At 37.8% G+C, this 16,740-nt stretch overlaps 1 protein-coding gene across 1 annotated transcript in view; it reads right to left on the reverse strand.

The window, feature by feature from the left end:
- Window positions 1-658: 658 nt before the first annotated feature.
- LOC145414429 (intersectin-1-like) overlaps window positions 659-16,740 on the reverse strand; it is an 84,763-nt gene continuing 68,681 nt past the window's right edge. The window contains exons 26-36 of the mRNA XM_080283981.1: window positions 16,539-16,645; window positions 16,033-16,105; window positions 15,329-15,399; window positions 14,781-14,916; window positions 13,829-13,912; window positions 13,377-13,532; window positions 12,709-12,855; window positions 11,932-12,130; window positions 6,090-6,170; window positions 1,425-1,595; window positions 659-810 (exon numbers count right to left, since the gene is read on the reverse strand). Coding sequence (XP_080140107.1) covers window positions 659-810; window positions 1,425-1,595; window positions 6,090-6,170; window positions 11,932-12,130; window positions 12,709-12,855; window positions 13,377-13,532; window positions 13,829-13,912; window positions 14,781-14,916; window positions 15,329-15,399; window positions 16,033-16,105; window positions 16,539-16,645 — 1,377 coding nt within the window. The remainder of the gene's footprint in view (window positions 811-1,424; window positions 1,596-6,089; window positions 6,171-11,931; window positions 12,131-12,708; window positions 12,856-13,376; window positions 13,533-13,828; window positions 13,913-14,780; window positions 14,917-15,328; window positions 15,400-16,032; window positions 16,106-16,538; window positions 16,646-16,740) is intronic.

Raw genomic sequence — 16,740 nt, forward strand, 5'->3', positions numbered from 1 at the left:
AAAGTGTCTTTAAGTATTGGCTGGAAGTATTACATCTTGAAAGGATGGTTGCCTATTTATGCCATACACTTTTTGCATCATTGCCTATTTGTGCCATACATTTTTCAAAACATGCTGGCTCATGTGAATGAGTTAAACAGATTCTTCTCTGGTCTTTAAACATTCATTAGGGATACAAACAAATTAAAGTGTTACAGAGGAAGAATTAGTGCTGCTAAAAAGTGTTGTCTGATTCATGAGCATATTTTCCTTACTACTTTGACAAACTCACATTCAACTTATTACTGCCTTTTAAAGTTAAAAAATGCTCTCTCTATATATGAATTACTTTATTTTCAATGCAGAGCATTACATGGAGACAGGGCTTTCCTCAATACCGCTGTCACTTTATTTCTCCAAATTTATTCTTTGAAGACAAGAAAGCAACCAATGAAAATAATGATAAGTCAAATCCATAGAAACCTCTTCAATATGAAGGGATCAAGGGCCAGGCTACTATACTCCGGTACATTTAAGGGTAGATGACCAGCCTGCCACCCTTGATGGTACAGCATTACAGAACAGATAGAAATTCTAACCTTAAAATTTATGAAATGAGAGGCCTGACTGACTGAAAAATAATGCGACAAATGAGGGGAACAAAAAATGAACACGTTTATCAGTCAAAAAGTTGGAGTGATATTTTGAGTATGACCTCACCAGTGCGCACCTCCTGGAGGGCCAGTTTGTAGAGGTGAGGCTGGGCACCTGGCTCCTTGTGCGTTTCCTCATACACCTGGTGGATCCTTATCTCCGTCCTACCCAGGAACTCTGAGAAACCAACATACACAGTTTGCACACAAGTTTCATATAGTTAAAACATTACTGTACTGTATAACAATTTAACTCCTTAAGCCTGAGCCAGTAATTTTTTATTTTATGCTCATTATTAAGAAACTACTTTACTCAAATTAGGAAGGAGCAACAGTAGTGGAATGTTTAATTATGAACTGAGTCAAAGAAAATCTGACAACAGGTAAACCAACGTAACTCAACTATATTTACAGCATACAATAAAATCAGGGACAGTAGTTTGCATGGTATTTCATGTCTACTTATCGCTTTCCTCTGCTAGTTAATGTTCCTATGCTGAGAGAGGTTTGGTATCTCAGTTCATACATGGTCCTCTCTGGTATGAAATGCCAAGGAAGAAACTAACAGATACATCCCATGTGTGAAGCACCTGTGTACCAAATTCTTTGTTCAACACAATATAACTTTACCCATTTTTGAGAGGATATCCTTCCTCCTGGAGCATTATCCTGACTTCAAGCAATTTCCACTTATCATGGTAGTTTTCAGGAACACATCAACAGCATTAAGTAAGTAATCAGCATGGCAAGCAAACCTACATCCCTGACTGTACCAAATGCTGCTGGCTTTACCATTGGGTTTGAAGTATCCTTTCTCATAGACAGTTATGCAGAGTACATCTTCTGAGAGGGACTTGACTAGGAACTGCATGGTGGAGTCCCACTTGGGGTGAGGTGAAGCAGCGATGGCAGTGCGTTGCAGTTGTGACCCCAGGCTTACCTCACAGAAGGACTGCAGTGGTCCTGTCACACACACACACACATTTGTTATTAGTGATATTAGATGTGTACAGATGAATGCAATAATGGATATTCCCCAGCAGACAAATGCTGGTACTGGAGAGAGAAGCCTTCAAGTGGTGGCACTGATATGACTCAGCTCCACTGCCTGGTAATACAAACACCCATCAATTCCCTATCCCCCAGAAGGATGGTGAAATGATGGAAAAAAGGATAACTTCAGCCAGCACTCTACTGGGTTCACATTTCATATGAACCTGGGGAAACTGAGGCCACAAACACAGAACAAACAAAACCCCTTGGGCCTGTAACGTCAATCAGGTTCCATTGAATTCCTCATACTCTCACTGTGAATTCATCCCCACTCTCACTTTATTTTGAAGTTTGCCCAATCTTCAGTAAATGAACTGTTCACTAACTTATAGCCTTGCCTGCTGGAAGGGATACCAATTACTGCTTCTGAGTGTACAGCATATCAAGTATATTACAAAAGGAGCAACTTTTGAATACTGTACTTCATTATTATCATTATTATTGTAACCCACATTGTGATTATCATTCAAAAGTTTTCAGTAACTACTGATGCAAGTAATCCATCTTTCGGTGGCAGGTATACGTAAGATATACATGCAAGATATTATAAGACATTAATATCAGCTTCCATTACAAGATGTTAGTATAAAGCACAGCTTTACAGTGTATCATTACGTATTTTTTTTTAATTTCAACTACAGTACAAAGAACAGACCTACCAATTCTTCTTTTAATTTAGGTGTTGAAAATAAAATATAGTCCATACACTAAGTCTTGTGAGCAAGGAAGAGCATCTATTATCCTGGATTTGCTGGAAACATAAACATCACTGACTGGATACATGTCCTGTACTAAACCACAATGCACTCTGACATTATACCAAAATTACACAAATCACCATCAATACAATAAACCCTTGATGTAACAAACTAACTGGGGGGAGGGGTGGGTCGCTATATCCGAAAGTTTGCTATATATGAAGGGTCGGTATTTCTGAGGGATTACCGAACTCAGTTCGCTATGTAAGGGGAGTCGTTCAGTCCTACATGCTCAAACACACCCTAAACTAACTCTATGAAGTTTTACATGGAGAATTCAATGGTTTATGAAGTTGTACATGTAAATAAATACTGTATGAAGCTGTACATACAAATACAATACCTATAATAAGAGTAGAGTATAATGTACTACTGCTGCAGTACACTTACTGTGCCGAGAAGGGATGCTGTTGATGTACACTTACTGTGCTAGGAAGGGATGCTGTGTTACTGTGGACTGAATTGCGAACTTCCCTCGCATTTAGCGACCTTTGTTCGCAAAATCCGGGGGAAGTTCGGTCGCGATTTGGCCATTCGTTATATCCGAAATTTGCAGTACCAGGGTTCGTTATATCAAGGATTTACTGTATGTATATACCTTGTACATTTTTTACTCAATACTTCTAATATGAAGACTGTCACAGGCACAAATGTACAGAACATGTAAAGCCAACCAGATCAACAGACAGCCTTTCAACTGTAGTACAATTCAAACATATATATGTACTGTATATATATGTGTGTGTGTATGTATTCCTCCAGTAGTTTTAAGTCAATACTGTTTCCAGGTGTAATGAGGATAAACAGGTTTATGTTACTGTACAAAAAATGACTGTCTTGTCTGTGAAGATCGTATGAAAAAAATGAAGAGCAAGTCAGAATTGAAACATCAACTCTCTCAGGCACCTACGACACACTATTTTGAAGGACATTTTCTGATGTTAGCTCAGGTTGAAATCTAGATCTGTCCTGACCATGAGAGGGTTACCAGTATCAGTATTAACACTGTCAGGTGCCTTCTTATTCTTGGGCAAATATAACTGTCTGGCATTAAGTGGAATACAGTATATATTATCATAGAGCTGTCTTGACTACCTGAGAGTTAATGGCCAATTCAATATGGTTACCAAGGAGTGACTAGGTTTGCAGATGGTACTATACTCTTTTTTTACTTTATCTTGGTCTAAAATTATCATCTCTCCATCTTGAATGCTGAGTTGTAACACAAGATTAACACACTAGAATATGATACCAATCACGAAAGTGTTATGGAAGGGATATAAAGCCTTACTGCTGTGGAAATGTTGTGTGGGATAGAAGCACAGGTTAGAGCTTTATTTCTTTATTTTTGCTATAATATCAGGTGATACAGAACATTAGAGAGAGTAAAGAATTCAAGCTCTAACCTGTCTCTCTCCCCCACCCAACATTTCCAGCTGTCACAATGGACTGCCTTACTACTGTCTTATTCTGCCACTGAGCTACGTCAAACAAGTCCCAAAATGATGAATAACATAGGCCAAATTAGTGAAAGAAATATAACTATGCTACCTTTTCCCCAGGAGTTAAGGTTTACGCCGTTGAGAATGTGGGTGCGAAGGAGTCCCTTGGGTCGCCTCCCCCGGACTATGGAGTGGCATGCGGGTTAATAGGTCAAGCATGGCAACCAAAAACTGCTGTAGCTGAGATGTAAGTCACAAAACACTGGTTGATGCTAAATCTTATGAATTTGCCATCAGTGTTTTCTAGCAAGAAACTGAACTGAATTAATATGCGAGTTAGAAATCTGTCCTTTAAAATTCTTTAATTCTGTCAACACTGTATTTAGAAGAAATCCTCACAGACCACTTGTTATTGTTTTCATGTGATGGTCAATGCAATACCAGGTATAGTCAGCTTCTTGTACAGTACTGGGAAGAAAAAATTAATTTATGACTATGGAACTTTTACATCTGTATTTTCCAGTAACTATAAAAAATGTAATAAAATTTGGTCTTTGAGCAGTACTTTGTGACTTACATGTAAGAGAGAGAGCAAATTTACAAAATGGATAGCAAAGTTATGAAACAGATTGCCCTCCTCATGCAGTGGCTGATCGCTGGTCATGCTCGGGGCTACTCCATCTCATTAATAGACATAATTTAAGCTAAAGCTCATGCTAGAAAAAATAGGTAATTGAAAAAATGTAAGAACAATTTCAGATTTAAAGAATGCAAAGTAGAGAACACAGGAAAGAACTAAACTGTAGTAAAAATTAAGTCTTAAAAAAAAAAAAAAAAGTTTGTGCCACATCATAAAACACAATAATGAATGTACTGCTTATACTCAATAAGGTGTTTGGTGGACACTTCATAAGGGTCAACAAAGGAGGTTACCACAAAGAAATAAAGCTGGTGGACTGTGCACAGTATCCACAGGTATCCCAGAGTACAAATGTCATTATTATCCCCTTCAATTCAGCAGCCTAATGTTTTTTGTACTTCTGCCTCTACCAATAGACTACTCAACTTAAGATGGATCTCTATTGATGAAGATATTAATGAAGCAACATCCTTCCCCTCCAGTTCAAAAAAATCTATCCTACAGTGAATACACCAGCCTGGATATACAAAATATACAATCAATGGGAATGGATTAAACTGCTATCATAATCCCTGTCTCATGAATGGGAACAGGGAGGCATGGGATATCTCACACATTCAGGATCTGCTGTCAATACCAAGAGTAAGATGAAGAGCAAATAAAAGCTGGATAAAAAGAGCATATAAACATGGTAAAATAAAGTTAGTATGAGTAAATATATGAGGCTTTCAGAATATGGGAGCACAGCTTTCTATCCATCATGATAAATAAACAACAATTAAATAACAACACAATAAATAACAATCCCTCCAACTCTAACACCACTCACTAAATAACAAGGAGGGGAAATAACCCTGCCTGTTAAATGATCTTACATGATGGGGGTTCTGATAATACAAATCTATAATCAGTTTCTCCTTAGTACACATATTTCTTTTATTTCCAACAGTTTCCAGGATCTATTGGGAAGTAATTAGCCAGTTTTGGTACTTGGGTTAGCTTCCAGTGCATACAAAGCATCAGCTGTACCAGTGGCAACCTAATATTATAAGGATTCCTTAAGAGGACGCATGGCATTGCATTATTTGACTTGATTCGATACTCTGTTCCTACAGTAAATAAAGTGTTTGTTTTAAGCATATCAAAGGCTCCACACAATAAACACACTGCACAAACTCTGAGGTTCTCGATGAAGAATGTGAAAACTTCCCCCTAATCCATAATCTGTTCTCTCTGAAAGTATTGAACTGTATATGTTCAGTTTAATGAACACCAAAAGTATCAATTTCCTTAATATAAGAACATGGATGACTCGGAATTTCTGGCAATTTTTGAATGAACGTGCTTATCTACTAAAAAAAAAAAAAATCTAATCTACTCATAAACAACTATGTATGTACTACAGTTTTTAAGTACATATTCTGGGTTCCTCTGCCATCATTACAATGCTGTACTGTATGGTCTGATGTGCTGTGCTGCCAATTTCCTGTGCCTCTAGTGAGCATCATGCTAGTAGCCTGAGTCCTGGGTCATGCACTGGGGGTCATGCGCTGAGCTGCCTTACCCTCACTTTGCCTCTCACTCAGCCCAACGCCTGCCATCACCGTCACCAGCACACGACCCATTATACTCAGGTCTTTCTCTTCTTTGGGAATAAAAATACAGAGTAAAGGTTGTAATACAGTTAGGTTACACACTGTGCCAACACCATCCTTGAGTTATTTTAAGGCATGGTAAAAAAAAAAAAAAAGCATAATAATAATAATAGTCTATAATAGTAATAATAATAGCCTATAATAGTTATTAACACACAGGTTCAATGGCATCCTTTAGATTATTTTAAAGTATGGTAAAGAAAAATGGTTTATTAATATGATAATTAAATAGTTTCATAAAATAACCTCATAATACAGTATACCATGAAGTATTTTCATCACGCGATAGAAAGACTAGTACAAGACAAAAATGCAAGTTAATCCATAGTTCCACGTATCCATGAACAATTGAAGCGTATAAAAAAATGTTACTAAAAGGGGCGGATTCTCTCTCTGGCTGTACACTCTCAAATTAAGCTTTGCAGAATGGCACTGTACAGGCAAATATAGAACAACAGCAACTTAAATTATCATTCACCATGGGTAAGCTGACCATTCACCATGCAGTCTTTCTACCATGGGCTGTTCACTCTAAAGAAATGTATAATATTTCCAATAAAATTATTGATAACAACAGAACATCCACTGTTCTTAACTAACTAGATCAACAGCAAAAAATAAAGTACTGCATCAATTTTAGCATCTCAACTGATATTTCTACAACATGAACCTCCACACTCTCTTTACCACAGCACACAATCACTCTGACACTGCACTATGTTGCCCTGTATGTGCAATTGCTATCACTTATATATATATATATATATATATATATATATATATATATATATATATATATATATATATATATTTATATATATATATATATATATATATATATATATATATATATATATATATATATATATATATATATATATATATATATATATATTTTAAAGGGGCTCCAACATTCTTACCCCATTAGCAGTGAGAGTCTAGATCGTTAAGGCAAGAATCACCATCCATTCTTCCCTCACAGGCAGTGTTAGAGGCAAACTCCATCCGTGCTCTGGATTTAACCTTTTATGGATCACATCTAGCTGAGTTCATTAACCCCTCCACACTCAAACACTGACATTTAACTGGCTCTCGGACAGAACAAAATCAACATAATCCAACGCTGGTTATCTTCTCTATACCAAGACACTGAGTTACAGTGAAATTACTTGAAGTCATAACTGCTAATTTGGACCCGTGTCCTTATCAGCGTTGGGTGCTTTCTAAGACCTCTTCCTTACCAGTTTAGTTTTTCATACAGTACATCAACATTCTCCCACATATTATTTACCTCATACTTAACATGTATGGGCGGTGCTATATTATTTGTGATGGTGAGTAGGAGCTCTGGAAACTGGTGCAGAACTTTGTGGGTGTCTGTATGTACAGTATCATACAGTATTCAGAAAGTAAATGAGGGCAGAGTTGGGTGGTGGTTGCTGAGAAGGTGGCTCTCATTGTGAGACATGAATTGGCGATGGAGTTTAGGTGCCTCAGTACATTAATAGAGGTGAGAGGTATATGTGAATTTCCTAGAGTTAATTTCCTAGAGTCCGAAAAACGTCTTTTTTCATTTATTTTTACTTTTTCTAGATTAATTCAATCAACCACGGAAATTTCTCTCATACCACAGGGGTTATTAATGCAGTATCTACCTCTTCCAATTCAATAAGTCTACATCATACTGAATAAAATCATACAGAGACAGCAAAAACAAAGCAAAAAGCCAGTCATCATCATATTAAAGAGGTTCAATTTTTATATTCTGACATGGCTGGCATGCAAAATCTTAACACATGTGACCGCAATAAACTAGGCTACAGTGCCTCTGTTCTAACCTGATGCGGATCCTTAACTCTTACAGCTCAGGTGATGGCCAAGTGTAGCCAGACTAGCATGACATTATATTACAGGAACCAAAGACACTTATTCTTCCTGTCTCAAAACTAAAGCTCAACGAATTTCATGCAATCACAACTTAGCATTCAACTTGTAGCCCAGTTCTGTCAGATAAAAACAAACCAACTAAAACATGCAGAACTGACATCCTGGGAATATATAATGCAAAAGGAGCCACTAAAACTTTCTCTTCTGCAAGGATATCAAAGTAAAAGGCATATCCACACTTTTGCTCTCCCTAAAATGTATATTAGATTTGCCTGAGATAAAAAGTTCAAGCTCACCATTTGTTTTGAGTCCAGCCAACACTGAAGGGGTTTGTAGGTAGTTATTGAAGGGGTAGGGACCATGACAAACACACATACACACAAACACACCAAAAAATTCCTAACCCTTTCATCCCAAGGACATATTGCAGTATACAGTAAGCACTCACTAAACTGAACCTCGACATACTAAATTTTGGCTGTATTGACCTCTATGATTAAGTTAAACGATCATTAAGTGTCCGCAAATTGAAGAAAATGTTGATTTATTACAATGATACGGCTCACATACCAAACGACCATGAGGGTGGCACATAATACAAGCTAAATATAAATAAATTTATAATTTGCTTCTGTTGTATAGTTCATTACTGACTGAAAAATTATAATATTTACCTATACTGTATCTAGGTACAGGTACATAGTATAAACTCAAAAGAAAACTAAATTATAATGCTGTGAACACATATACAGTAATGCCATTAGGCATCCAGTGAATAAGACTTAGTTTGAATAAAATCTAAGTTGATGTAGTGCTGCCTAGTTCTTCCTTCACAATTATCATTCTTTTTCTGTGACTGTCCTCCTCTCTTCCTAGTTCTTCCATCTTTCCTGTCGCTTTTTATTGTTATTCTTTCCTTTTCAGGTGGTTCTACATTGAGTGACAAGCCTAATGGTTTCCTGTAAGCCAGGAAACCATTTACAACACTAGGTGGTAACCATATAACCAACCAATACCTGTTCCCTACGTGTCAACAAGTGGGTTGGCTGAGGGTTAGTGCCCCTCCCCATAAAACAACTATCTCAAAGACAAATGGCCACCCCTTATGAGATTATGGCATCTGGCTGTAGATAGATGGAACAGAAAACCTTGGTTCATTACAGTCTCCCATAACAAACATGGGTACTGTATATTAAATTATTAGCTACATCATGAGTCTTTCCCCACGACTAGTTTGATATACTGAGGATTTGTCATATTATGTTATTCTATTATCACTGTTATTACCAGAAGATGTTATTCAGCTTAAGGAGAGCATCCCCATAGTGAAGTGGATAATGTGGGTTATTTTGAACCCCTTCAGTTCAAATATTCTCTTTAAAAATTTATAAAACTACTTGTAGAAAACAAGAAGAAACAACAAAAATCTGTCAGGGAAGGGAAGGAGTTAACCTTTGACAACCCCACCAATATCTCTTTTATCACTAAATGTTAACACACTACAGATCACTGGCACTGAACTGCAAAATAATTGGGTCGTGTCCACACCAAATAGATGCTGATGAAGGTGAGAGTTTTGTATCAATATAACCCTTACAAGTGGCCCCACTGGATACAGGTAGATGTAGGTGAGAACTTCCATGGGTTACAGTGATGCGGAACTCCCACCCTCGTCTGCATGCATTTGGTGGGGATGCAGCCTTACTTATGCAGTCTACTGCTGGAGCGGATACCATCTTGTGAATGCATCAATATACCTCCCGACTTATACCCCTTCCAACCTATCCTTCAAGAGAAGGATGGCGGAGTGCTGGAAAAGGTCAATTCCAGCCTGAATGCCATTAGTTTCACATCAGATAAGTTTTGGGTGACAATAACAACTCGAGCTATCTATGAAACCTCCAACTTACCAAAAACATGTCTTCATTCAGTACGAAACTCTGATTACAAATTTTCTCAGCAAGAGACAGGAAGAAGGTGGTCAGAAACTATGGCTCACGAGTGCAATATCAGCAGCAACAGTCCAAATGGGAATCTTCAGGCAAACGAGGGGTAATCTCTCTCATAGTGATGGAATTTATAAAGGCTGTGCTTAACCATTCCAGTTCAAAACCTATATCTTAAGCCATATAAAACTGTATGGAGAAAATGAGAATATAACTACAAAGACATCCTTGGGATAATGGGGTTAAAGATTATGTGATTCACAACCAAGTACATTTCATATTTCTTTAATCAAATCAGCTAATGTTTACTTACTACCTAACTACAGTACTTGATTTAGAATGATCATTAAAATCTTAATTAGGGATTCCTTAAGTATACATCATTTACCAGAGTGCATTCAAAAATATCTATTTAACATAAGTCAGTAGATTCAACACACTTATATTTTAACCCCTTCACAACAATGAAACTTTATTTTATCTTATTCCTGCTGCAACCAGACAATATTATTCAGCTTCATAGAGTATCCAAGTTATGAAGGGGTTAGTGAAGGGTAAATCTAACTCCTCCAGTCAAGACTCCCCCAAGCTGAACAAAATCCTCCGGTGCTACAAGGATATACTGTGATACGAATGACATCACTATACTGCAGGGATTAAAAGCTTCCCTTAAAGGATCTGATACTAAACTGGTTATACAGGTAATGTTATATAGGGTGCCCAAGGAAATGCATGAGAAACCTCAGATTCTTCTTGGCTTAATTTTGAGTAATATATATGCTAATCAACATGGGTGTAATTCTCAACTGTTGCTGATCTTACTAATGGCCTTACGGTCTTAAAGTCATTAGTAATTGAAGCTCCTTAACCGCCAGGAAGTGGATCAAGCTTGATTTAACACTTTCTGCTCAAACTTAACCCAAGAATAACTTCCTCATGTTTCTCACATACTTCCCGGGACACCCAGTATTTAAATTAAAAGTACAGTATTACAGCTGTGTGTTTGTAGTTGCCTTTACCAACACATTAAAGTACAGTATATGATTTGCATAATGGTCCCATCTGTCACCCATTCAGTCTGAGGATGTCATTTTTATCCTTTTCTTACTGCTACAAGACAATTTCATTCAGCTTAGGTGGGCCTCTAGTAGCGAAGGTCTTAATGGACTCAGTTCAAAAGTCTTTATGAAGCCCCCCCAAAAATATATATATACTCGTACATATACCACCTGGAGATAGCAAGAAGAAAATAAACATTATGTCATCATAGTGAAAGGGTTAATAGGTCAAGATGGCACAGGTGAGGTCATTTACACGATTAGCAACACAGAAATGGTGAAGTTTTAATCCCTTAAGTCCAGACAACATTTTTAGTTTACTCTTGCTGATACCAAACACTTTTCATCACCTCAGAATAGACTAATCAAACTGTAGGTGTTAGATATAACCTTAGTAAGTCCCTATTTGTATGTGAAGCCTTTGCTAAGTTGAACAGAATTGCCTGAAACTAGCAAGAATAAACTAAAATGGCATCACCAGGATTCTACGGATTAAGCAGCTTCAGCTCTGATGGTTGATATATATTATAAACAACCAAGTATGACCCACTTCCGAAAAGCACCAGAGAATTATGAACTCTAACTAAAACCCTATAAGGCACTGCACGATTTTCACTTCAAACTCATTCATGACTAAGTTCTGTGGCAAATGAAAAAAGAACACTGCTATTTGTAAAATCATTAACTGAACCCTCCCATTAGTGGTAACCATTCCGGTCATTAAACTGATATGAAAAAGGTAATAATAATAAAATAAAGAAAACAATCAATCAATCTTACATGTTAATAAAACTGCATTCTCAGTTTTGAAACGGCTGATAGAATTTTGAACAAAAGCACTGGTTGTGAATGGTACTTACTGGACTGCTGGCGGTGTCTGTGTGAGCGCTTTGTGTCGTTGATGTGTTTCTGTGCCATGGCCACCTTCTTCAGCCAGTTGTTGCGCTCATGGGTGGTTGAGGCCGCCACAGCAACCTCACCACAGTTGGGACTCACCAGTGTGAAGCAGGTCTCTGACTCCTTGTCCACATCCACTCGCAACTCAGTCAGGAACATTGGCTGTCAAGTTAATGCCTTCTACTCAGTACAGATATAAATTCAAATTAAATCTATCATGGTCTGAACCAGAAGCATATTACCTACATTTCATTTGAAACTGGTAGATGAATACGAGTAATTTATTGGAAATATTTCAAGTAGAAGATATAATGTACAACATTCCTCATTTATATACAACATTCCTCATTTAAAATCACTGTGCTATGTACTGTAATCAAGCTTTCTAGTAGTACTTAGGTAACTTCTGTATTTGCTAGTGCTTAGGAACCTTGAACCATGGGATGTGTAACAGCCAAGTTATCTTTGACTTCACAAAAACAGATTAAATGTAAATCACACTAAACTATCAATGTTATTATAATGCATTTGTTCTCTGATGATTATCCTTTAACTGAGTGCTGATTGTAGTAGGCTGGGGTGTTGATCTATTTACAGTAATAATCAAAGAGACTACAGGTAATTCCCAACTCATAATCAGGCTCACTGAATTTCATGCAACCCTGACACAGCATTCAAGCTGTAAGAGCTACCCAATTCCATCAGGTTCACAGAGACCCACAATAAAACGTAAGCCACACCTTGCGATACATGGTGCAATAATTGTTAGTGGTGAGGGCTCGCTCCAGTGCCGCCAGGGATGATGCCGATGCCACAGACTTGCTGGGTGTTGTCAGCAGCAGGAAGTCACTTAGTAGGAATCCCACCAGCTCACGCTTACTTTTCGCCTGGTAAGTAATATACAATCCCATCTGTGTCTATCTCTCTATGTCTAATTTGCTATTCTATATCTGCAACTCTGGTTGTCCAACCTGAATTGTCCAGATTACCCTGGCACAAAATCACTTCATAATTACATACATCTTCATTTAACCTGCACAGCCCGCACAATGTAATGTTCTTCAACTTTACCTTTATTATTAAAAAAAAAAAAAAAAGTCAATGTACTGTACAGTATATACTACAAGAACCTTTTTCAATCCTTTATTTTTTTTTTTTTTTTTTTTTTTTTTTTTTGTTAGATTGGGATTGGGATAACAATCTCAGTCCTACACTAAAATACTGTATTCATACATACTGTTATGTAAGGTACACTTTGCACTGAGTATCTTTGGCCAGAGATAAGGTACAGATAAAGTAAATACCCAGTAAATAAATATATCACACCCAAAAATTCATAATATATAGCAGACAAATTAGAGACTAGCAAAAGGAATACAATTGAATACATGCGGTATTCAAAACAGACCTTGTGTAAAACAGCAGTATGTAAAAGCTTACGAGGCCCCAGGATATTGGTAAGGGAGTTGAAGACCAGACGCTCCTGTAGTCCCTCACAGATTACATAGCGCTGCATCCATTCCAGCTTATCTGTGTTTTCTCGCTGACTCACTGCCTCGTTCACCTACACCATGAAAACATCATGCAAAGTTGTATTCAATGCATTTTACATGTCTAGGACTCAAAGCTAATAAAGTGAGACTGCAACCCTTCCAACATACTTGAAGATTACTGGGTGGGTTGGTAAGATTTCATGAGATTTTGACACATTTGAAAGATGAGAGAAATTAAATTGGTACTAGTCTATTGCAAAAGAGCATTAATCTTGTGTAATTAGTCATCATCATCATCATCCTGAGAAAGAAAGAAAGAAAAAAAAAAGGGGGTTCTGCTGAACAAATGCCTTTCCCAAACAGTCACCTGAGCACACAATGTCTCTGCAGCGGTGAGGGCCTCCAGTGTGTTGTGGTGGTCAGGGTGGCCCTCAGGGGTGTACTTCAGCAGCTGCAAGACAACAACAACAAGGTCAATATCACACGTACTTGTGCAGTTTTATTTATTATTAACTGTGCCTGTGCAGTTTTATTTATCATTAAGTGTACTTGTGCAGCTTTATTTATTAATAAGTGTACTTGTGCAGCTTTACTTATTATTAAGTGTACTTGTGCAGCTTTACTTATTATTAAGTGTACTTGTGCAGCTTTATTTATTATTAAGTGTACTTGTGCAGCTTTATTTATTAGTGTGTGCTTGTGCAGCTTTATTTATTATTAAGTGTGCCTGTGCAGCTTTATTTCTACATACTAATAATACTTTTGAACAAAAATTTTGAGAAGACTGAAGACACTGATAATGACAATGACATTGACATGATGACAATGACAATGATGATGATGTATTCTTCCTTCTCACCTCCCTGACAACATCGTTAGTCAGAGGGAAGGAATGGATAGGTGGATGCTGCTGTTGTTGTGACCTCTGGCTCATCAAGATGTGAACCCAGGGGACTCCAGAAAACTAGTCATTTCATCCCGGCACCCCGACATCTTTTATAACAGATCTGGGAAGAACTGTCTGTGCTGTTTTAGTAAAATGTATGAGGTAAGTGTATCGTGGTGCAGCAGCTGCATACAGTATGAGTACAGTGGATCACTTATGAGCTGCATTTTTCTTGGTTCTTTAGCCAAGAAGGGTGGTGACAGTCTGGCTAGATGCACCTGTGTTTCTCAGAGTAGGGCAGTCCCTGAAGGGTGGATGTCTGGTGATGGTTAATGAAGGATGATATTAGGCTGGAGGTTTTGAATGCCTGTGGTGACTGGATGGGTATAAAAGGGAGACAGGTGGATGCAAGAGGTGAAGCCAATTGACTGACCTGTTTGACAAGGAGAGGGTACTTGGTTATCCTCTGCATGGGCTTGAGGAGGAAGGACGTAAGTGTGTGCCCCTGAATGGCTGGGTGTTCCTGGCATCTCCGTATTAACTCATCCCATGCTCCCCCAGTCCCACATCTGCAATATAAGTACATCATCATCATCCTGACCTCTTTTTCCTACTTAAAAAAAAAAAAAAAAATCCCTTCATGGTGTAAGGGTCCTCTTCTAAAGTCATCCAAGAGGAACAACAGCCAGTAACACAATTGATGAAGATGCCAACGCTTCTATTATTATCATGTGGTGAAAATATCATTACTCAATTATAACTATATGGTAAAAATACATATGGCCACTGTTTCTTTACTTAATCGAACCACTACAATTACTGGTATGTCATGCAATTAAAACTGTACTATATAACAGAATAAGTCTATCAAATCAAAACACTGAACACATATACTGTATTCTAAGTCTGTCCTACTTGGTACAGAGAATATCAAGTACCTACTCTTGCATGCAGATTATACTACAGTACAGCATTGCTTACTTTTCAGTCAGAAGTGTAGCTCCACGAATCTGCAGGCTACAGAACCTGAGGTATGGCGTCAGCTGATTGATCTGAAACACAGGTACAATGTATGATCACACAAGCACTGGTCTAGAAGTGCTGAAGTGGAGATAAAATATTATATTCTAAATGCATCTGGAGATTCATAACACTTCCTTACATTTATTATGCACATTACACTTCAATATCCTCCTGTATGTCTCAGATACACACTATGATATAAAGAGCATATATGCAAGAGAACGCTAAGGAGTAATACATGAAATAAGTCACTAACGATCAGATGTTACTACACTTACATTACCTAGAATATGGAACTAAAACTTAAATATCAATGTTTAATATACTTTCAGGTGATGGTTGACCTCCCCCCCCCCCCATCTTCACGTCACAGCTAAACTCCAGCAGTGCACAGTCCTCTCCAAATGAGAATTACACTCAGCCAAATTCACACTCAGCCAAATTCACAGCCTCCTACACCTGCCCATACTCCCTCACTGTATCATCTGCAAATTATGATTCTAATTTGGATAGATTATAGTTACAGGGGATGGAGTTACAGTGAGGGAATACTGTACTGGCATCTGTGGACCGGTGTTAGCCATGGCCGAGTGTAATTTTAATGTGAAATGGACTACAACTGTGATAAAGAGTATGATGACAGAAAATGGCTGAAAACCTACCTGCTGACATAACACATCCGCCACCATGGTAATACATCCGCCGGTGCTGTTCATACATCGTACTTTTAACGCCCTGCAAGGAAAAATTTGAGTTAATGGGATGTCTGCTGATATAGAAAGTTAGATGGATATTACTTTCACCATCATCCTAATGAATTTTTTTATAATTACAATTTCAACTACATTTCGTGACTTCCCCCATACAAGGCAGTTTGCAAATAATGTACTGCATAATATCAACCACCAATTACTGATGCTACTGACCACAATCTACAATGCTAGAGAGGAATGCCTTCAGGGGGTTGCACTGACATAACTGGGTGGCTTGGCTGCTCGGTCATACAACAATCCCTCAACTCCCTCTTTATCCCTAACAAGGATGATGGTGGACAGCAGGACAACTTCAGCAGGCAGACCACTGGGTTCACATTCATGAGCCTGGGACCACCACCACCACCACCACCACCACCACTAACACCACCACCAACAACACATAAAGTACTCACTTGTTGAAGTACGAGTTTGCCAGTATCAACTCATTCCAGTTAACAAAGAGAGTGTCCAGTTCCTTCTCGCTGACAGTGCCAGATGACCGCATTTTTTTAATGAACACCTGTTAAATATTAAAAGTATAAGCATTAACTACTAAATCATTTTTTTTTTTTTTTGGACAATTATCACAAAAATTACAAAAGTATTTTCTCTTAC

The sequence above is a fragment of the Coenobita brevimanus genome, chromosome 13, assembly GCF_032717465.1.
Source record: "Coenobita brevimanus isolate Jiangsu-jjx chromosome 13, ASM3271746v2, whole genome shotgun sequence".
Classification (NCBI taxonomy): Eukaryota; Metazoa; Arthropoda; class Malacostraca; order Decapoda; family Coenobitidae; genus Coenobita; species Coenobita brevimanus.